The 24,297-nt window shown below is 38.6% G+C and overlaps 1 protein-coding gene and 1 long non-coding RNA gene across 2 annotated transcripts in view; both read right to left on the reverse strand.

The window, feature by feature from the left end:
• Positions 1-1,920: 1,920 nt before the first annotated feature.
• LOC311076053 overlaps positions 1,921-24,297 on the reverse strand; it is a 46,511-nt gene continuing 24,134 nt past the window's right edge. Inside the window, exons 2-4 of the long non-coding RNA XR_014604610.1 lie at positions 2,983-3,349; positions 2,520-2,675; positions 1,921-2,245 (exon numbers count right to left, since the gene is read on the reverse strand). This is a non-coding gene — a long non-coding RNA (uncharacterized lncRNA). The remainder of the gene's footprint in view (positions 2,246-2,519; positions 2,676-2,982; positions 3,350-24,297) is intronic.
• tmem167a (transmembrane protein 167A) overlaps positions 19,737-24,297 on the reverse strand; it is a 7,371-nt gene continuing 2,810 nt past the window's right edge. Inside the window, exons 3-4 of the mRNA XM_084103895.1 lie at positions 20,339-20,373; positions 19,737-20,242 (exon numbers count right to left, since the gene is read on the reverse strand). Of these exons, the coding sequence (XP_083960021.1) occupies positions 20,172-20,242; positions 20,339-20,373 (106 nt within the window). The 3' untranslated portion in view covers positions 19,737-20,171. The remainder of the gene's footprint in view (positions 20,243-20,338; positions 20,374-24,297) is intronic.

The raw sequence follows: 24,297 nt of genomic DNA on the forward strand, positions 1-24,297 counted from the left end.
CAGAAAAATACAGAAAAAAATGTATGACGTTTTGAAAACATTAAACACCAGACAACTTTGAACAAACGGTCTGTTAAGAACTGGAAGAACATTTGTGAATCACTTTAAGAGAGCCTTGTCACAACGTTAGCCAAAGTTATGAGAAATATTGGCCTCGTTGGCCTGTTAGCTGGGATGGTGTTTTTGTCCCTTTTTGCAAAAACAGGCCCTGGTAAATGTATGTTTTGAGTGTGAACCTCTAAAATTTCTCCTTTATAGCATTACTTGCAAGAAAGAAAGAAGTTTGCAATGACATGATGAGGGTGAGTAAATGATAACATCTAATTAATTTAACAGAATAGTTAAAAAAGGAGTAAACATTTTGTCATTTTTTTTCATCCTCCTGGGGCCTGTACCATGAAGCCGGATTAGGTGGCTAGCCAGCTATGTTTCAGCTTAGTTTCCGCCAACCCTGGGTTTTAGGTACTATGAAAGTAGCTCGGCTTTAATCGGTGTTCGTTGCCATGGTATCTTACGCTGCACAGCTAACCTGCTCCGGGGCAGGTTATGTTCTGGATTCAAGATCTCAGACCGAAGTTTGACCAATCAGCTGAGAGCAAAGAAACATAGGTGACGTAACTTATTCCAAGTGTCTGTTACAATGACTTCACCTTTTCTTCCAAATCCGGTGGACATCTCAGCGCAAATTGTTTTACGAGCACTTCGTAGAGAAAGAGTTTTTAGCCAGACAAAATCCCCTTAGTTATGAAAGATACAGATTTTCCGCGGAAGGAATGTCTTATCTTTGCGAACTTCTTGAGCCGCACATAAAGAATTTAACACGTCGAATTCATGCACTTACTGTACCGCAAATATTGCGTTGCATTTTTTTTTTTTTTTTTTGCAAGTGGTACATTCTTGCACGGTGGCTGACGCACAGAAGCTAGGGGAAAACATATGTTTGTCGAACCATTCGCAAGGTGGTCCTCGCTCTGCAGGAGTACATGAAAAGTTTAACTAATAATGTTCCCCGGATATTTATCGACCATGTCCATAAAAGAGGGCTTTTATAAAATTGCCGGTAAGATATATTGATAGGGTGACATCACATCACACAAATTTCACAAATGTACTATACAATATAATACATGTTAAGAATTATTTTGAATCTTTTTTTATTATTCTTCTGATAATCTTATGATAGGATTCCCAAGTCATTGCAACATGTATGCAGTCTATTGCTCCAGTCTCCACTGCTCTAGGGGAACATGAGGCAGATTATGTTAATAGGAAGTCCTATCACAGCCTTAATGTTCAGGTAGAGATGATGTGAATATGTGAGATGATTATTTTCTGTGAGATGAATCTTTAAATTAATAGTAACTTTAACAGATATAACAATGATCTACTAAACATTTCATCTGCAGACGACTTGTGGTGGTCATGAACATATGATCAAGTTTGGATGCCAAATGGCCTGGCTCTCAGTAAAACCAGAGTGAAGATAGAGATGACCTTTGGCATCCTAAAGGCACATTTCAACTGTGTTCGGCGCTTCAGTGTCACCAGAGCGGGCATCACAGATAGTGGCTGTATGTGCCATTCTGCACAATATAGCCACCAGTAGAAAGGAGCGAGAAACAACACAAAACCAGCTTCTCCCCGATGAAACTGACCCGATCACACTTGACCACCCAGCTGGTGCAGATGTAGATGCAATCACCATACAATATTACACTTAATAAAAGCACACTGAAACTGCAGATATGTCTCAAACTGTTTTATTGGTTTTGTGGGATGGGAGGGAGAAAGAGAGCAAGAGAAAGTTGCATTAATAAATATTCATACTAAAGTGTTACTTGGTTAAATAAGTTATACTAATATATATATATATATATATATATATATATATATATATACTGAGATCAGTTTTATCCAGCGGTTTGATTTTGTTTGGAGCCTCCTCAGCTCACAGTCAGCTCCTTTAGTGTGCAGTCTAGTTCAAGTCTCCTTTAGTGTGCAGTCTAGTTCAAGACTCCTTTTGTACAGGGCCCTGACTGAGTCTGTTTCCACCTGAAACATAATTCCACCACAAACATGATCATTACAAGTTTTCTGGAGGCTCATCAAATCACAAAAAGTTCCTTGACTTCCTACAAACACAGGACTGACTGTAATTTATGTCAAGGGTTTTAAATCCTTACACATTTCTTCTGAAGCCCATTGAGGTAGAGGCCTCAGTTTCTGGGTCAGGTTGTGAAAAATCCTACAAAAGAGATGTGTAAGGGCCAGTCTCTTTTTTATGCCACACATTCAAATGTTTGCCATAATAAAAAGCCCAGTGCATTCACATCAGCAACTGTCTGAGAACACACAGACAGAGTGTCTTCATCATTTGCTTCACCCTAATAGTGTGTGTGTGTGTGTGTGTGTGTGTGTGAATGTGTGCTAGCTTCAACAGGGACACTATATTTCCCTGCAGAACATACAGTCAGCCATATTTAAAACTTAAAAAAAGTAGTAATGTATTGCACACGTACCCAGTGTTACTTGCTTAGAGGAGCCAGCACCAGGGTCAGATTGTACAGCACCTGTAATCCCATCCATAATCGGCCGTCCCTTATTGCCTACTCAGAGCCAACTCCTCCGCCACAGTGTATTCTGGTTTTCTGAATTTAACTCTTTATTTCTGTTTGCTGCAAACAAGTGTGATAAAATGTTCACAAAAGTAATAAAAGGTTGTGGTAAATACTCTTTGAATTAACTCCTTGAAATAACCTTTGAATTATATTTTTATATTTTGTCTTTATCTGCTGCCAAGAACATTTGGAGTTGGGGTTGCATCTAAAAATCTAAAAATCAATGAATATGAATCTTTCTTAGTACATACATGCACATTTTTTATATATTATAAAAATAAGCTATAGGCTATATTACACATATAGGCATACATATATACATACATAATTTTACATAAATATAGAACGTATTTGTTTAACTTACACATTAACAATCAGCAATCTTTCTCCAACAGTCTTCTCTTGCTTTGGCAGCAGAGAACGTATTGTTTCGAGCTTGAAATACATATTTAAATTCATCGCAATTATGAATGATTATCTCTTGCTCCTCTGCAGAAAAATATATCGCTCTCGCTCTACCCGCGATTGGTTGTTCAGTGTCGACGTCACTGTTTTATGTGCACGCGCGCGTGGAGTAATCATAGCTTGAGGATCAAAGCCTGAGTTGACAAAGAAAGTTGATGAGCTGCATCATGGTACCAATAAAGCCTGATTGCATCGGTTTGGTTTTGTCAACTCAAAACTAATCCTGTAACCCCGAGTTTGTTCAGCTACCTTCATGGTACAGGCCCCTGTTGTTTAAAAAACATAGCCTATATTTTTCTTCATGGAGATGTTTTTTTGGGGTTTTTTTTCTTTTTCAGAATGTCCAAGCTGCTTTTTGCTATATAATTAACATGAATCTAGTGACTGTCAAGCTCCAAATATGAACAAAGGCATGATAAAAGTGCAATTAATGTTCGGCTATCTGTAGTAGGCTAAGAGGTGTAAGTTAGGCCTATTTCAAGTCTTCTAAACAAAGTCATGGTACAAAATGTAAGTCCTTATTCAGTTAGATATCAAATGTCATGTTTGCATTAAATTCCAGACATTTTGTAGCTCAACACTTTCATTGTATAGAAAAGAACAGCTTAGCCATTCCGAAAAACATCGTTGTTTATTCTCCACAGAATGCTAATGACTAGCTTGGACCAGCTAGCATGCTCCAAGACAGAGCTAGCAGTTCAAACTGGATATTCCAGCAGGACAGTGAGCAAATGATGACAAAATTTTCATTTGTGGGTGAACTATTCCAGTCAGATTTATAATTGTGTGCAGAACGTCTAATTAAAGCAAGTAGCATATTGAGTAAGTTTTAGACATAACGTTACCTCAATATTATTAGTATATCTGGAGGAGTTGTTACATTAGAGGAAAGGAAATTAGAATTGCCTTAGAAACAAATACCCATTTATTTTACATGCTTCACTGGAGGTGTTGCTTAATGGAGTTTGATCACTCCTAATGGAGATGGGGAATTAAATTTGTGAACTAAAATGCCATCGTGAGCGTGAACGAGCCGCTGCTGACATCTGTTGGCCAGCGTGTGCTGTTGTAGTTTACACGCCTGTCCACTAGGAGCCGCCATTGACCGAAGAGCAAGTGATTCAAAAAGATTATCTGGCCACTGAAGCCACGCTTAAAAATTAAGATTAAAAAATATATATTAGACAGTATTGCCAAGTAGCATTTACTATAGAGGAAAACAGCATAAGCTCACTTTTCAAGCACTTTTCTCAAAAAGTTGTCATGTTTTAAATGAAACAATTTAAGACAAACATTTAGGCTATTTGACACTTATTGATATTTTGATATCTAATAGCAGTGTTATTTGACCATATTTTATTTTATTTATTTTATTTTTTTACATGCTATCATTACTTATCTTATTTTTCAGTGTTCTTTTTTATTTTATTTGTATTCATTTTGTTATGTGATTTTTGCCATTTTTAATAGTTATTGTTTCTAAAAAATAAATGAATAAATAATTTTAGTAATTTCAGTTAGTTGTCAAGGCTACATTTCTACTTTTGGTTATGTTTTACATTTTATATTTTTATTTCAAACTTATACCTTTTTTTTTTATTATTGTTAAAAAAAGTTAACAATGTTTAATACAATGACACTCAGGCCTTCTTAAGAGTGACTTAAATATATATATTTTCAGATTACTACTGGAAAACTGCCCGGCGTATTAATCATTATGTACCTCAGCTGAATGATGTATTTGTCAGATTTATCATGTGTGCTATAAAAATGCTGTTACATTTTTTCATGAAGTAGATTCATTTTATTTTATTTGAGCTTTAATTCAATGACTGGAAATTATTTTGAATAGTTATAACAATAACAACACTGCCTTGCAGTACCCTGATGACATATGGATATGATAACTAGACTATATATTGGTATACATTAAATACAATGGTATTAGTAGCCATCTGATACCACTGCTGACCTGCTGCAGTACTTTTAGTAAGTGCAGATGTGAGTAAAATAATTTTATAAATCTATTTTCCTGACAGGTTTTACTGTAGCCTATCTTTGGACATGTTCACAGTTTTTTTCATTTCCCTGAGACTGTTTTATCTGGCAGTGATATTCCAGACAAGGAAGACCCCTTTCCCGTCCAATTAATCCAGACATCATCCTGGCTTCCAGCATGATCCAGATAATGATAAAACCAAACACAGAACCCATATTTTTCATGTCTACACCAGACAGCAGGGAAATGGGTCAGATTTTCTTTGCAGACTCAAAACATCAGGTTTTCGCTTACATTCTCCACCATGTTGTCAGGTATGAGAACGAGGTAATTTCATCTGTAATATGTTACCGTGAGAGTAAAATTTGTGCTTCTGCATTAATCATTGCCTTCCAAATGCTTAGGGTTGTGTTTTCCAAGCCTCTGTAGAGCAGCAGAGTTTATTTATAATTAAATAAACCTTTAATTTGGGGTTTTATTGAGGCTGTACACTTCAGTCAATGCCTGGAGCATGTAAATATATGACAAATCTGATGTATTTACAACTATATGCATAATAACGAGCCAGCATGAGGCATTGTTATAAAGTAAAGGCACTGCTGAGGTTGTAAATGTGTTTAAATCAGAAAATTAGCTGCATTAACACTGGACACGCTCCAGACGATCTGCTCCGACTGATACGGCTTTTGTTTGTTTTCTCTCTTGCACACACATACTCCTCTGAGACCTTAGTATACATAACCTTTGTGGAAAAAGCTACCTTTTTTGACTACATCCTCTAAAAGACATCATTGTTTGCATGGTTTCACCGATGCCAACGTTGAATAAACAAAACCATATGGTTGCTTATTGCACCAATTATAATATTAAGTCGTATTTAACCTCATCTGAAATTGGAGATAGAGAATAAAATAACTGTTTGACTTACTCGATAGTGTCCCTAAAAAGCATTTGGACACTTAAGTGACACTTAAAAAATGTCATTGCATCAGATCATTTTTGCTTAATGACTTTTAATCAAATCAACTGTGTTGCAGTGATTTTTATTGCATGCACAAAGTCAGTAAAACTACAAGAAATCAGTTTCTCGTTGGTCATTCTCAGTATCTAACAAACGCTGGAATCGCCACTGTGCTGGATTTGTTGAAAAGGGCCTTTTGTTTCCTTCGGTATGAGGCTTTAATCACATTCTGGCTCTTTCTCGTTGACCGCCTGAAGAGTTTTGGACAGTGTCATTGTTGCCAAGTTAAACAGTGTTTTCTGGGAAAGAAACAAAGATTTGTGAGCTCCTGGACCAGTAGATGGCCTCATATCCCACAGCACAAGCAAATGTCAAGGTAAATTTCAATTTGACTGTACTTATGGTTTATATTTATAAGTCCACTCTTATAAATAATGTCATAAGTGCTTACTAAGGCTTGCTAAGTAAGTGTCACTGTTATACTTGAACAGAACCTTAAAAGTTTTTATTGGTGTGCAGTGATACCTCAGATTGTGTTGCCATTTGAGGAAGGTCGTGCTATTACTTATTGTTTTATTTATGTAGCCTATATTATTTTCAGACTTACTATTTTTGCCTGGCATACTAAGAGATTTACTTTGAAAGAGGGAGCCGAAACATGTTTAGAGACCCGAATATCATAATCAAGACTTGGTAAACACTTTTGATTTGGGCCTCTAAGTAACCAACTGACAACCACAACTTACACCACTCAGAATGCATTAGCATCTGTAAAATAACATGCTAAAACAATTACTCATGTTTTAGCGACCACATAACATCCTAAAACCACTTAGAACAACACAACAACATGTTAAAACCGCCCAGAATACCCTAGTAACTTAGCAACATACTAAACCACTTGAAATACTTTAGCAACCGGAGATCAACATTTTAGGCTAAAATCACTCAGAACATCCTAACAATATAACAACAGGCTAACACCACTCTGGGTGTTATGCTGTTGCTAGGCTAGTCTGCTTTGAGTGGTTTAGCATGTTGTCATACAGCTGCTAGTGTCCTGAGTGGTTTTAGCATGTTCTTAAGCCGTTTCTAGGATGTTCTGAGTGGTTTTAACATGTTGTTATGCTGTTGCTAGGGCGTCTGAGTGGTTTTAGCATGTTGTTATACAGTTTCTGTGGTGTTATGAGTGGTTTTAGCATGTTGTTATGCTGTTGCTAGGGCGTCTGAGTGGTTTTAGCATGTTGTTATGTTGTTGCTAGAGTGTCCTGAGTGGTTTTAGCATGTTGTTATACAGTTTCTGTGGTGTTATGAGTGGTTTTAGCATGTTGTTATACAGTTTCTGTGGTGTTATGAGTGGTTTTAGCATGTTGTTATGCTGTTGCTAGAGTGTCCTGAGTGGTTTTAGCATGTTGCTATTCAGTTTATGTGGTGTTATGAGTGGTTTTAGCATGTTGTTATGCTGTTGCTAGGGTGTCTGAGTGGTTTTAGCATGTTATGCTGTTGCTAGAGTGTCCTGAGTAGTTTTAGCATGTTGCTATACAGTTTCTGTGGTGTCATGAGTGGTTTTAACATGTTGTTATGCTGTTGCTAGGGCGCCTGAGTGGTTTTAGCATGTTGTTATGCTGTTGCTAGGGCGTCTGAGTGTTTTTAGCATGTTATGCCGTTGCTAGAGTGTCCTGAGTGGTTTTAGCATGTTGCTATTCAGTTTCTGTGGTGTTATGAGTGGTTTTAGCATGTTGTTATGCTGTTGCTAGGGCATCTGAGTGGTTTTAGCATGTTGTTATGCTGTTGCTAGGGCGTCTGAGTGGTTTTAGCATGTTATGCCGTTGCTAGAGTGTCCTGAGTGGTTTTAGCATGTTGCTATTCAGTTTATGTGGTGTTATGAGTGGTTTTAACATGTTGTTATGCTGTTGCTAGGGCGCCTGAGTGGTTTTAGCATGTTGTTATGCTGTTGCTAGGGCGTCTGAGTGGTTTTAGCATGTTATGCCGTTGCTAGAGCAGGGTTTTTCCTGGGTCAAAATTGGTCTTCGGTGGTGGCTCACCGACATGGTCATCCACACACAGCAAAGAGTACCCTAGTACCCACATGATCCGCAAGCCCAATATTGACAATACATGTTAAATTTAAAATAAATACAAAGAAACAGTTTGTGATTTTTTTTTCTTATCCTAGATTTACTTTGAAAGAGGGAGCCGAAACATGTTTAGAGACCCGAATATCATAATCAAGACTTGGTAAACACTTTTGATTTGGGCCTCTAAGTAACCAACTGACAACCACAACTTACACCACTCAGAATGCATTAGCATCTGTAAAATAACATGCTAAAACAATTACTCATGTTTTAGCGACCACATAACATCCTAAAACCACTTAGAACAACACAACAACATGTTAAAACCGCCCAGAATACCCTAGTAACTTAACAACATACTAAACCACTTGGAATACTTTAGCAACCGGAGATCAACATTTTAGGCTAAAATCACTCAGAACATCCTAACAATATAACAACAGGCTAACACCACTCTGGGTGTTATGCTGTTGCTAGGCTAGTCTGTTTTGAGTGGTTTAGCATGTTGTCATACGGCTGCTAGTGTCCTGAGTGGTTTTAGCATGTTCTTAAGCTGTTTCTAGGATGTTCTGAGTGGTTTTAACATGTTGTTATGCTGTTGCTAGGGCGTCTGAGTGGTTTTAGCATGTTGTTATACAGTTTCTGTGGTGGTATGAGTGGTTTTAGCATGTTGTTATGCTGTTGCTAGGGCGTCTGAGTGGTTTTAGCATGTTGTTATGTTGTTGCTAGAGTGTCCTGAGTGGTTTTAGCATGTTGCTATTCAGTCTCTGTGGTGTTATGAGTGGTTTTAGCATGTTGTTATGCTGTTGCTAGGGCGTCTGAGTGGTTTTAGCATGTTATGCCGTTGCTAGAGTGTCCTGAGTGGTTTTAGCATGTTGCTATTCAGTTTATGTGGTGTTATGAGTGGTTTTAGCATGTTGTTATGCTGTTGCTAGGGCGTCTGAGTGGTTTTAGCATGTTATGCCGTTGCTAGAGTGTCCTGAGTAGTTTTAGCATGTTGCTATACAGTTTCTGTGGTGTTATGAGTGGTTTTAACATGTTGTTATGCTGTTGCTAGGGCGCCTGAGTGGTTTTAGCATGTTGTTATGCTGTTGCTAGAGTGTCCTGAGTGGTTTAGTGGTTTAAGCATGTTGTTATGCTGTTGCTAGGGTGTCCTGAGTGGTTTTAGCATGTTGTTATACAGTTTCTGTGGTGTTATGAGTGGTTTTAACATGTTGTTATGCTGTTGCTAGGGCGCCTGAGTGGTTTTAGCATGTTGTTATGCTGTTGCTAGAGTGTCCTGAGTGGTTTAGTGGTTTAAGCATGTTGTTATGCTGTTGCTAGGGTGTCCTGAGTGGTTTTAGCATGTTGTTATGCTGTTGCTAGGGCGTCCTGAGTGGTTTTAGCATGTTATTATACAGTTTCTATGGTGTTATGAGTGTTTTAGCATGTTGTTATGCTGTTGGGAGGGTGTCCTGAGTGGTTTAAGCACATGTTGTTATGCTGTTGGGAGGGTGTCCTGAGTGGTTTAAGCACATGTTGTTATGCTGTTGCTAGGGTGTCCGGAGTGGTTTTAGCATGTTGTTATGCTGTTGCTAGAGTGTCCTGAGTGGTTTAGTGGTTTAAGCATGTTGTTATGCTGTTGCTAGGGTGTCCTGAGTGGTTTTAGCATGTTGTTATGCTGTTGCTAGGGCGTCCTGAGTGGTTTTAGCATGTTATTATACAGTTTCTATGGTGTTATGAGTGTTTTAGCATGTTGTTATGCTGTTGGGAGGGTGTCCTGAGTGGTTTAAGCATGTTATGCTGTTGCTAGAGTGTCCTGAGTGGTTTTAGCATGTTGCTATACAGTTTCTGTGGTGTTATGAGTGGTTTTAGCATGTTGTTTATGCTGTTGGGAGGGTGTCCTGAGTGGTTTAAGCACATGTTGTTATCCTGTTGCTAGGGTGCCCTGAGTGGTTTTAGCATGTTATGCTGTTGCTAGAGTGTCCTGAGTGGTTTTAGCATGTTTTTATACAGTTTCTGTGGTGTCCTGAGTGGTTTAAGCATGTTGTTATGCTGTTGCTAGGGTGTCCTGAGTGGTTTTAGCATGTTATGCTGTTGCTAGAGTGTCCTGACTGGTTTTAGTATGTTGTTATACAGTTTCTAAGGTGTTCTGAGTGATTGTGGCCTATTGTTACGCAGTTGCTATGTGTGTCCTGGGCTGTGTTTCCTAAAAGTATCGTAAGACTAAGTTGATCTTAGAACCATTGCCACCAATTGTCTCTATGATCAACTTATGATTACAATGCTTCTGAGAAACGCAGCCCAGGAGACACTAGTGTCAATTAATGTGACCCATTGATAACTGTTTGAAATCATCATAATCCACACCAAAACGGCAATTTTTGACTGGGGGGTGGGTCCCACAGGAATATTAGAAAAGCGTTTAACGTCACCTATGATGCAAGTCTGAGAGTGCACCTTTCTATGCCAATGTTGCTTTGTTTTTCCCATGCTCCTCTGGTTCTGATCTCACTTTTCGCTCCATACATGTGTTTCTCATTAGCGTCTGAACTCTCAGAGCACAGCTTAGGGTTTTTTAATATACCTGCTGAAGGATGTTACATCCAGAGCGGAAACCTGAGAGAGAAAATAAGGTATCGGCTGTAAGAACCAAAGAGGTCTGTAATACCTGGAAAAAGCTAGGCCAACTGTTAGCATTGCCATTCACCTCAACGGCAGTTCCTCAGCTAACACATGTAGCCCTAAAATTATGTGAAATATTTAAGACTATAAGTCTATTCATGCTGTAGAAAGCCCCCAGAAAAGGTTGGTAAAACATCTACTGTAGTTTAATTGCTAGATCGTGCTAACAACAGAAAAATTGGTTGAATCAAGAAATTTAACATGCCAAAAGATTTCAGAATCACAGCATTGTATTCTGGTTCTGTTAAAATGCTCCCCTCATGTTTGGATCACAGCTCATGGATGTAGTCCCATGTGGAGGGAATCAGACACTAGCGGAGCTGAAATACAACCGGATTAACGTCAAGAACTTTGGAAAATGCACAGGAAGCACAACTCAGGTGGATGACACACACCTGCAGAGAAAAGAGACGGCCGCTCTTGGTTTTATGCTGCCACTGGAGGAAAGGTTACGTGCGAATCATATGAATATGATCTTTTACCATGATGATTCATGGGTGATTATTAAATTGAATATTTAATGTTAAAAGTAAATAGTTAATTATAAAAGACTCTAAACTAAATTCTAATTGGATGACTCACATTCAGTGTTATTGTAAATGTTGTTAAACCCAAACCCGCAATTGCACATTCTGTATTAATTGTCAAGTTACTACAGTATGTTGTGAAGATGCAACCCACAGTATGCTAATGAATCATTTTACGTGGTGGATTGATTACTCCGATTAAATCCAACTGATAAAACAGATTCTAAATTATGATTGGATGAAGCCATTGTAACCTGTGACCGTACATGATATAGAGTGCAACAGTCAGGTTCGGGAAATAAAAACTCATTCATTTTCTCCATAAGGAAATTAATTTTGAACAATAACTTACAAACCCCTAAAGACAGCTTTACTGTGAGCTATGAGGTTGTTAATCCATGGTATTTATTTCTGCTGAAGCCGTCAGCCCACATTATTTCATCTTATTTTAGAATAAATGTTTAACAGTGGAATTACGGGTGAAAAACTACATTACCCATGATGCTGTACAGACAATTACACCAATCTGAGAATCATAAAAAGCAACACAATCTCAAATAGCTCTTCAGCCGTTAACTACACAATATTCTTTGTCTTTTTGTCCGATTTTCTAAAACTTTTTTTGTTTTAAAATCATACAATAGTAATTTACTGTGAATATAGACGCTCCATCCATTTTGTCCGCCATGTTTTCTCTCTGATGTGCCCCCAACTCCCAAAGAAAATAGAGTTAGAGTCCATTACAATATAGACGTAATTCGGTGGTATTTAAAGTTGATCTGTTAAAATCGCACGTTTATTCATCGCATGTCTTGAAATATCCACACAAAAGCAGGATTAGACCTGTGTGGCTTTCCAGTTTGTTTTTCATTTGTGTGAAGCCGTCTTAATTACTCTCACGTTCAGCTGCTTCTTATTGGGAGGCTGGATGTTGCACTGGTTTCTGTGAAACGTAAGATGCTAGTAGTAAAAGTTTACAGGCAGTTTCAAAGAACCCCGGCCCACAAAAACCCCTGATGCTCAGAGATGAGTCATTTAAAAACAAACATGTGCATATGGTCATGTGTGCGTCATGCTACGCTTAGCATGTAACATAGCAATCTTAGTTTACAACTTTCCTGGATGAATTTCTGCTATCTTGTTTGACTTTTTGAAATCACCTATACTATACATCACCTATTACAAAATCATACCTCCCCTGAACTGGCTTGTGTATTGGCTGCCTTTACAAAAACATAATATTCTGGCAAACATTGTCGTGAAATTGCAGCAAACTCATATTTTCACATGCAAATGAATTTGTTGGCAAATTTATCACGTTAACTAGGGCTGCCCTCGACTAAAGATTTTTCTAGTCGAGTAGTCGTTCATTTAAGTGATTAGTCGACTAATTGCGCATTTATATTAATAAGCAATAAATCATAATAATGAGACTTTAATTGCCTATATAATATATAGCCTAATCAGCACTCAAACGCACGCATAAAGCTTGCCACAGCGCACCGGCAAACGTAATGATTATGAATGGGTGACTGTCAAAACATTTTAATAATTTATTGGTAATAAGTTCTGTGTTTTCGGCTGCAGAGATTAAGTCGACAAGGCTGACTATTGGCCTATATGTACGTTTCATACGGATTACATAATCTGAGAATATTTATTTTCCATTTGAAATGGTTCATTTCACAATAGACATTTCAAGCTTTCTATAGATATATTTCTCATGTCTGTGAGGCAAGTATACACAGAGTTTCAGTTCATAGCGCACATTTATCTAGGTTAGCATTAGAGCGAGCAGACTTTTAAAGTTGCTACTACTTAATAGCTGGATGTTTCCAGTGATACGCCATATTTTATGTCGATGAACGATAGGCGAATGTTTGGATTTCCTGCCGTTAACGATCTGTCCCTCACGGACTCCGTGATTTCGCCACTTCCTGTTGAGATTTTTTGCTGCGACTAACCGACTAATACAGTTTCGGTCAAGCAAGACTCTTCTAGTCGCCTAACGTAAATGCGAAGTAAATGAAATGTAACTAGGACACGGCTGCAGAGACCCTTCTGAAATTGCTTTTTTTTCCTCTGTTGCAGTTACACCACAGGGAGATTTAAAATGTCCCCTCCGACGCTCTGCCACAGCTGTTGCCTTTTAAAACGCTCATTGTGCAAGAAGATATACAACAATTGAAACGTGTCCAATGATAACATGCTGGAAAAGTAGTTTTATGCTGTGGGCACATCCACTGTCAGGGGGAGATTTATCTGAAGACTCTGGCCAATTCTAACAACGCTGTGTTGCATAAAGTAATGCTCTGTTAAACACTTAATAAAGATATACTGTCTGGTCATTATTTGTTTTAGAACTACATTCAAGTATTAGGCAACACAGAAACAATTGTGTGATTCTGTGACATGGCTGGCAGTTCTTGTAAGGGATGTTGGCACAAGACACTCTTCTATGGACTCAAATCTGTGGCACGCCGCTTACTGATAAACTACATGTTGCAGTGTCTGAAACTGCATAGTACTCTCTTGAGTAGGTACTTATTTTGAATAAGTAATTACTTCACGACGGCTAAAAAGTATGTTCTATATAGTATGAATCTGTGTAGTATGAATGCAATATGGATGTACATCTGCCATGTTGCCCTTATCATGTGACCTACCAGTGTCAGTTACGTTGCTTCACTGACTGTCATTCGTAAATCCTCTCCCGTGGCCTCATGGGATGGTCCATCCTAAGCACACTTTAGAAATTTGCCGGAAGAAAAAGGTCATCTGGGTACTTTTTGCCTACTCTTTTATGCTGTGAATTTGGACATACTTCTTTTGTCACATACTGTTTTCACCTACTATCTAGTGGGGAAGGATGGGATTCCAGATGCAGCCTTAGACATTCTCTGAAGAAATTGTAAGTGGCAAAATGTAGTGCTCTGGTATTCCGGTTATGAGGTTGTGAGGGAGTTACTATTGCTAAGGTGTTCTGATTTATCTTAATCATGCTTCTACATACACTGTCACACAAATTTTATATTTAGGGGTCCAACAGATTGTCACTGTTTATTACCCATAAAATGACAAGTTTGTACCATAAAAGGTGCATGTTATTAGTACCTTAGAGTAGTAATATGTATCCTTAAAGTATTACTATTAACCTTATAGGAGTAAAAAGGTATGAAGTTGTTACTTTAATGGTATTGCTCCAGTGACAAGCTGATGTACCCCTTAAAGTACAATTTGTCACTATTTTGAGAGTGTATGTTGCTACTCTGTTTTTTGTTTTTGTTTTTTGAGTGGTTGCAGGAAGTTGCTATTGCTAAGGTGTTCTGAGTGGTTTTTATCATGTTACTAGAGTGTTCTATGACCATGCCAGCTGTTATTTCTAAAGTGTTCTGGATTTTTCAATGTGTTGCTGTGCAGTTGCTAGGGTATTTTGGGTGGTTGTTTTAGCCTGTTACTGAATCTATCTCACTAAGCTGGTGGTGTGTTGCTATGTGACTGGCATCCATCCATCCATTCATCTATCTATTCGTTTGTTCCATCATTCGTCCGTCCATCCGTCCATCCATCAGTCCATCCTTCCATCCATCCAGTTTTATAGCCTGAAGTCAATCTTTTTAAGTTTCATAGATCTATGAAAAGCCATCTGTAAACCCAGGAGGATACTTTGAACCAATGCACTGCACTAAAGAACCAATAATGTCACATCAGAAACTTTATTAATCTCCAAGGAATCATATAGGACCAAATGTATATAAAATTTGCTACTAAAGAACCACTTACGAGTCTTTATTGGCACCACATTGTAATTACCTTGGGTTCACAGTGATTTAATGTTTGCATATGCCCTATGCAGTCTACTTTGCAGAATAAGAGAATCTTGCTCCTTTTATTTTAGTAATTGACATAAACACCCTGAAAGGTTTTGTTCTATAATCCATATTAAACAAAGAGAGCAAGGGTTGATTGGGTTCTCTGTAAGTGGGGGGCCAAGGGTCACGTACAGCAGCTTGAAATTGTTTTCCAGGATCATTTAACGTGCACCCCACAGTCTTCAAACGACAAGACCACTGATGGGCCAAACGCTCCGCTCACCAAAGGTGTGCCCGCGGGCACCATGGGGCACTGTCCCGATGATGAAATATGCCCAGCGCGGCTTCCCATGGAGAGAGCGAACGCAGCCCCAGAGGCCCAGCTGACGTTTCCAGCACAGATCTGCTCATGTGTTGTGTATTAAACAATTATAACCATTTCATCTGTGGGGGGTTGAGTTATATAACAATACACAGAGAATCTATTCATGGGAACTCGCTCTGTAAAAGCTCCTGTTTCCAATTTAACACAACAAGGAGGTTAACAACCCTCCTGTACTAGCCTAAATGTATTGTTTCTTTTTCTGAGATCTCTTGCAAGAATGGTTTAGATTGCATCTATACTGAAAACGAGAGACCCAATGTGGCAAAACTAGTGTGCACTTGCAGCTACACTATTAAAATATAAAGGTTCTTTGGGTTCCGTGAAGAACATTTAACACAGCAATGGAACCCTTTCATTGCACAAAAGGTTCTTTATAGTGGAAAAAGGTTCTTTAGATTATTAAAATGTTCTTTGCACCAAGAATAAAAAAAATAAAATAAAAATAAAAATCACTAAAATGTTCTTTTGGGAACCCAAAATGATTGTATGTTGATTATACCATACGATGTCAGTGAAATGGTTATAATTGTTTAATACACAACACATGACCATAAAGGGATAATTCACTCAAAAAATTGCGTGGTCCAATATTGTTTGACTTTCAAAAATCATCTTCTCTGTCCTGCAGAAGGATGAAAGTCATAAAGGTTTGGAATGACATGAAGGTTGGACATAATTAACATTTTTTGATTGAATTAATAGAGCCAATCGGCAATTGTTAAAGTCATTGCGTCACTGCAGCTGCCATTAAAAGCTTGATTTGAGCTTTAAGAAACAATATTTATGAGACAGTTGTCAGATTTCATTGGTGATTTCAAATATGAAATTTAAGCTTATTGAACAGCTTTGGAGAATTTGATGTTTCCCCATTCAAAGAGATGCACTTGCATGACTAAAACAGCTGCCCGAAGGCGTTTAAAGATGGCCGCCGAGTGAAATGACTTGCCTAAAGGGACTTTGATAATACCCACAATGAAACACACTCAACTTGACCTTTCAATTTCTCTCTACACTCATTATTCCATCAGATTGCCAAATGTCAAGACATGTTTATTAAAAACTAAATTAAACATCTAAAGCAACCTCTTGCTGAATTAAATATGCAATGGGATTAAGTCACATTTGCATAAAACATAATACTTGCTGTTTCACTGACTGTTTTTGAAAAATAGTAGGCAGTATACAGTCTATACTGCACACTATTCAGTAAAGTATTATTCACTATTCAATTCTGACCATAACCAGTGTTGTTTAGGTGTAGCATCTTATTTTCTGTTTTGTTTTGTTCGGGATGAATTGAATTGACACGCGTTTGATATAGCTTGCTATCGACAATCCTGCAACTCCGAATCAATCTCTATTAGTTTGTACGATTTTTTTCTATCAAGCTTCTGAAGAGGAACTGCTACTGTTAAAGATCTAAAACGCTTCCTGCTGCTTTAACAACCCCCAGCGATCGCTTTTAACATCAAGTGACGTCTATTGTACTTATGAATGGCCTTAGAAGAAAGCGACCTGTAGCTCTGAAGTCTGGTTTTAAACAGGAGCAGAGTTAAAATATCTTCCCCGCTGGTGCGCTGTGCTTCTGAACCCCTTCGAGAGGGTCTTCTGCACCGACGCACACTGCAGGAATATGGGTTAAGCTCCTCAGGGCAGGCCCTTGAAGTCATTTGACTGGATATATAAATGTTTAGTGCTTGTTAAGAGCAGATAAAAGTCTTTCCTGCTCAGTGCGAGGAGGACACCAAAGGTCGAGCTCCGAGATGAGTCTGAAACATCACTACACATATTTAGTCTTTTAACAGATGGCACTGATAGTGTCGACATCTTTCTGTACTGGACAGGGTCCTTAAACAGTCTTAAAATTAGTTTTAATCAAATTTAAGGCCAAAAAGTTGGAAATAGCTGCACGATTAATCGTTAAAAGATCTTGATTCAAACATCAACGTGATTCTTCTTTTGTCACATACTGTTTTTCACCAACTATATGTTAAGTAGGCGAAGTAGGCATGGGAAGTATGCAGCCATTGAATCATTCATTTGTTCAAAAACACTTATTCATCCAGTAATGAGATGAGTGACTCATAGAATCATTCAAATAACCCTTCTTTTTGAAATTAAATATTTTTTAATAGACTGCAGCAATACGTTATTTTGTCAGAACCACTAATTTTGTTATTTTATTTTGGACTAGTTTTCTGTTCAGAATCGTGATCTCCATTTGAAATAAAATAAATCATGATTCTCGATTTATCCAGAATTGTGCAGCTCTAAAAATAGCCTATATCATAAATTATATAAAAAGTCTTAGTTAAAATTTCAAGGGGTCTTAAATTTGCGGGTGAAACAATAGAAATCGTGATACGGCATAATGTGATTGATTATTAAATTTCAAAAGGCAATAATTTTATTAAATAAACAGAGCTGTACATTTGAAAGTAAAAACAATGCTGTTGTGCGTTCTACATGCTCGTGCTTTCAGAATTATGTGAATATCTGAAGGGAACTGACTGTCTTCAGAAAAGTTTTGATGGCATTTTCTTTTCATATTACCTCCTTTTAAAGTAGTGTTTCTTTAAAAGAGGTAACTGGGGAAGTGTTGCCAAGTCCACGGTTTTCACTTTGAATTGGACTACTTTCACACCATTGCTGGTTGTTTTTTAGTCCACGGATTGAAGCAACACACCCGGAACGTGATTAAGCTAGTTTTGCCCGGGTTTTGAATAGCAATTGGGCTGGTTTTGTCAAGCATGGCAACCCTGAACTGGGGTAACTGCTATATTTCTGCTCTTCCATCCATAAGCGCCATCTACTGTTAGAGAGTGAATTTGGCTAGAGTTTTACCAGGTCTAAAAAAATATAATTTGAAGAAAGGATTCTTACAATAGCATCTCAACATATCTACTCAAAGAATAGTGATCCAAAGACAACAGAGGAACTACAAAGATCTTAAGGGTGATGAAGGAGAACAGAGTTGTCTGTTCTCTGTTGTCTGTCTTGAAGTAAACGTTTTTACAATGGCTAATAGACAAAATCCTCACACTTTGATGAGTGATTTACTATACAGCTTTTACTTTGATCGCTGTCAAGCGTGGTTGAAGTTTGCACAGATTTATGACCTCAGACACTGCCAGAGAAAACAATTTTCCCAGTAACATCTTCAGTACCTCCTGTGTGAACTGACAGATTTGTGATAAAATGCAAATGACCCCCCAAAACCATAATTTCTTATGATTTGTTGATATTCTGTCACATTTTTAATGACTCGACATTGTAAGTTTAGCGTTTTATGAGAGAATGTACCTTTTGCTGACTGTGATAAAACTAAACTCTAAATAAAGGAGCCTGGATACAGAGATCACTTTTGGCATTTAGCTCAATAGACTATTTTTAACATGTATATTTCCTCTGTTTTTATGGGTTTCTTATACTAAAAAAATAAAGAAACATTGATTGCAATTTAGCTCTGCTATAGCCCTTACGTAGCCACGCCCCTTTTCAGCGCTGTGTGTTTTGTCTTCTGGTTTGTATTTCTGCGCATGAAGAAGATCGTACGGATTTATGAATGAACCGCTCATTTTAAAATCTTCCCGTTTTTTGACATTTGTTATGACATCCGCTTCAAACATTACAATGCTGGTGATAACTTTCGATAACTCTATACAATACAGAGCTACCGCAAAAACAAAAACAAAAGCGTAAGTTCAAACTAAAGATGGCTGCGTCCTTGTTTCTCTGGCGCTCAAGGTCTAGTGTTTTCGGATAAACAAATTGTTGAAAATGTATTTTGACAATTTAATTAACAAATAAATGCATTGATTTTTGACCCTGCACTTACATTTGAATCACCTATAAATTTGCCTATAGGCCTACACCTTTACAAAAAAAAGAAGCTTTATAATATTATTTAGAGATGCACAATATGCAAATTTTAGCCAATATTATAATTTTCTTTATTATCACTGGTGATTTGATTTTTATTATATTGAAAGTAGATATCAAGCACATTTTATTTCAATTCAACTTCCAACCTTTTCTTTTTAAGTCAAACTTTTACTATGCCAGATTCTGAAAATATTTTATGCACATTTAATCATTTTAATGGCTGATTTGACTTCTACTGTTCTACTGTATTGATTTATAATATCAATCATCATATCAGCTATCTGGATCACTAATATTATTCAACTATACAGACATGTCACCAAAATCAACATTTAAATCAGATTTCTGTAATAAACTCATTTTTTAATGCAAACTTCGCCACATCTCCATGTAAAACAAAAGATTTAACATTAAATTGAACAATTTAACAAGCATGATAAAGCACATCTGTGCGCATCAGATTTATCCTCAGTGTCCCATAATAAAACTGTCAGTGACAAGCATTTTGGCTCCAACAACAAACGGTACATCAGAACAGCATTGGGTGCACGAGTCAATGACAACTGGAGCATTACCATGGAGACCAATAACAATTTGTATTTACAAAAATAGGTCCGGGAGGCTGAGAGTTGCCTCCACATGCATTAACAGAAGCCCAGTTCTGCCCGAGAGAGTCGAAATGTCGCCCGATCACACATCCTGTTCCCTGCTGTAGAATCTTATAGCTGTTCTTGGAAATCATCTCAGCCTGCTCCAAATCCTCAAATGCTTCCGCTGCTACTCCGAAAATAAAATTGAGAAGGCCATGATGATACAGCAACACGCCACGTAAGGGCTTTTGCGCTCACCTGAAAGGTAATATAAAAGATCATTACCACCAAAATAATACATCCGACTAAATAACAAACCGTACATGACGCGGCATTTTTTATGACGTCACTTACCTATTCTTGCACATTTCCAGAATATTCCGAGAAATCTGAGGGCAAAAGGAAAGGGTTTAAGGTTAATGCTTGAACAGATATAATGTAAAAATTAAAACTGAAACCATAACAGCAGCAGCAGCAGCTCTGGGAACTGTCCACTGACTCTACTCATTTAAAGGCACACTATGCAAGATTTGTACCTTAAAGGGATACTTCACCTCTGGGAAGATGAATGTGTATTTAAAATAGGTCATTTAAGTAGAAGAAATGTGAAGAAATTTTTGAATTTAGAGCTTTCTAGACTGAGAAAAGCCAGAAAATTTATTTTTGGCTTATGTGGATGAAAGACAACAACTCCCAGAATGCACTTGCTTCGCTGCCTTAGGAGGCCACGCCTACCGGTAAGAGTGCGCAGTTGAAAACAACAAGGCTATCCTACGTGATGAGTTTGCCAGGGATCTCTAGAGATCGCCCAAAATGTCCGGGATTCGGCTTTTGCGTTCTACAGTCGCCATTCATTCATTATGTTTACTGTGGCGAGCAGGACGAGGCTGACGGCCGCGGGAGAACGGCGTGAGGCCGGTGGCGTCATTGCTGAGACGCGCCGGGTCTCCCATCTCTCACGGAGGAGCGGGAATTTTCTTAGCAAGGGTAAAACGCACATCAACCGATCACTTGTTTAGCGTTCATGTAAACACTACATTCAGATTCACCAATCGGAATGAATTCAGTTAGATTGAAACAAAAGGTGTGCATGTAAACAATGAATGGCGACCGCAGAACGCAAAAGCTGAATCCCGGACATTTTGAACGATCTCGCCCGCCGGACAAGTCTGGGAAAAGGAAGATGGTAACCCCTACTTACTCAGCTTTCTCCTACTATTCAGCTTTCTCCACAGAACAAGAGCCTGCTAGCTTAGCTTCCAAAGAAAGACGGCTGACACTGTGTACATTCTGTGAGTGAGATCCCACCCTCTATGGGCGGGCTGAAAACATGCGGAACAACGCCTTCTACTGGCTGTAGTCTTTAGCCTCTGGCCAGAAAATCCTCCGATGACGCAAAATGACGATTTTTGCATCATCGGAGGATTTTTTCCAGACAAAAAAATACATAAATCTCTTGTCTCAGGGGGATACGAGGGTGGAAAGCATGGGGATTCGAAAATACTACAGGTTTTCTACTAATACAAAGCTTAATGCTAAATCCTGAAGTATCCCTTTAATATAACAGCTTCGAAATCATTTCGATGGTAAACGAACTCGTAGTAGGGCGAATCATCCCGATAGCAAAGCGAAGGGGACGCCGCTGGAAAAACCAGCAATGCAGGTTTGAGAGGTGGCGCCCCGCCAAATCTCGCGAGAATCACGACTTGCTTTACGGCACAATGTCACATACATCAACAACATATGAAGCAGCCTCTATGGAAGACACTAGCACGCATTTCAGACGTGAATCATGGCAGAGTCGACGAAGAAAGCACGGTCGGAAGAGTGCAGAGACGGCTCTGCGCGAGTGGTATTTACGACAGTAACGTTAAACACAAGTACTCCACAGCGACTCTAGGGGTCGCTGTTTGACAAAAAACGGAAACTGCATAGTGTGCCTTTAAATAATAATAATAATAAAACAAATACTATGGAATTCAATGGCTACCGCCAACTGTCTGGTTACCGACATTCTTTAAAATATCTTTTGAGTTCAACAGAAGAAAGAAACTCATTCAGGTTTGGAATAACTTTAGGTTGAGTAAATGATGACAGTATTTTAATTTTTGCGTGAACTATCCCTTTAATACCTAGTATGACCCACTAGAAGTTAGTCAAGGGGCAATCAGTCTTACATTTCAGTTTCAAATCAGGCCAATCTACATTTTTATGTAGCTGATTTAAAGAAAGTTACGAACATAACATCTTAAAGAAAATAATGTGATGTCTAACTTGTAAGACTAGTCTTCACGCTTTTTGCAACCGGCCCCTGTGCAGGATTTCATGGCTTAAAATACACATTGCCGAGTAAAAGAAAAAGCTTCAGTCTGCTGACTGCTTGGCTAGGAAGCGTGAAGCAGAAGATTACAGGGGGCAGAACTAGATGACTGACAAGATTCACCGGGGCTGAAATGTCATAACAGAAGCCTGACAGAACCGAGATCTACGAGCAGACGGGCATCTGGCATGAACAGAAACAACAAACAGGGGTCAGCGAGAACATCCACTGTCAACAGTCAGTCCCGCGAACAAAACCGTGCCTCTGTTTCCCCAAATTAAACCAAGCCTTAACACACTTCTCCAGTAAACGCTCTTTAGGCTTCATACCTAACAATCATACAAACACGATTAAATACTTGATGTCCTTTGATCTGATAATTTACTTTGTGAGCTGCCAGTTTCTTCCCATGAGTACTTTGCAGTAATTCACTATAAATGGCAAAATGCACATGTTGGGAAGTGTGTCACAGTGAAAACAAACACAGTTACTGGGAACAAACAAGGTTACGCAGTTTGAGGGGTGTGAAAACCATTACTTTAATGAAGCAACTCCAGCTAATTTGTCTTGGATAGCGCATGTGTTTGTTGAGATCAGATCGCTGGATGTGAATTATCTCCTTCATTTCCTGGTCCTGTCATTTGAAGTCCAAACATGTGGTGAACATCTTGTTGTTTGAGTTCGACATCAGAAGATCGCTTTACCTCACGCTCACAGATCTCCCCAAAACCAACAATGACACTGAACTTAGATGAAATCAATTAGGAATGGAAATAAAGGATGTTTTATTGTAAAATAAAGAGTAGATTTCTGTTTTGTTTTGTTTTTTCATAAGAATAAATTCCCAGAAAAAAACTAATTTCTGATTGTTTCTGGAAATTAAACCACCTTTTATGCTATTTTAAAGGTCCTAATTTTGTTTTGAAGGTATCCCACAATAAGGTAAAAAAAACTAAATTTTTTGCATAATATACATTGCAGCCTCACATCTTTTCTCACAGTGTCTGGAACAGTCTCTCTCTAAACCCCTCATCTCCAGAGCTCTACTCTGATTGGTCAGATGGCCCAGACTGTTGTGATTGGTCTACTCTGCTCCGATTGGTCAGATGGCCCAGACTGTTGTGATTGGTCTACTCTGCTCTGATTGGTCAGATGGCCCAGACTGTTGTGATTGGTCTACTCTGCTCTGATTGGTCAGATGACCCAGACTGTTGTGATTAATCTACTCTGCTCTGATTGGTAAGATGGCACAGTCTGTTGAAATTGATCAACTCTGCTTTGATTGGTCAGATGACCTAGCCTGGATGCCAGCCGAACTTAGCCCCGCCCACAGCATTTGAGGTCGGGAAGTTCGGTCTGGACTTGATCCGTTGTGGAGCAACTATGCTCGAACCAGAGCTGTTCAGACAAATTGTCAGGGCGGGCTTTATACGATGATGGACAGATGATCAACAGTAACGGAATCATCCACGTCACCAAAGAGCGCTTGGGTTGAATTCGTTTACAACAAAGATGCCGCCATCGCGGCTGATATAGAAGATATCGACAGCGCATTCATTTTAAAAGAGGAACAGAGAACCACGATCAAGCCATTTATCGATCGGAAAGATTTGCCGTCCTTCCTACGGGATTCGGCAAACGTTTAATTTATCAGCATTAATGTACCCTGATGGTCTCTAAGAAGATGGGGCGCAATGAATACCCTGTGGTCATTGTGGTTTCTCCGTTGCTCTGATTGGTTGTAGGTCTATCCAATTGAGTGCAGAGGCATTTTCTTTCCTGGTTCGGTTGAAACACGCCCCATAATCACAGCCCAATGGAGCAGTATCAGACTCATATTCTGACTAGAATCTGAGTATGACGACGTCAGGCTACAGATGACCCAGTCTGTTGTGATTGGCCCAGTTGTGACTTCCAGCGAGATGCCATTCCCATATCTGAATTTCAGCTCAGGATCTTCCTCAGCACTTGAACACTTGCAAATGCACAAAAG

This window comes from Abramis brama (assembly GCF_963993115.1).
Source record: "Abramis brama genome assembly, chromosome: 25".
Taxonomy (NCBI): domain Eukaryota; kingdom Metazoa; phylum Chordata; class Actinopteri; order Cypriniformes; family Leuciscidae; genus Abramis; species Abramis brama.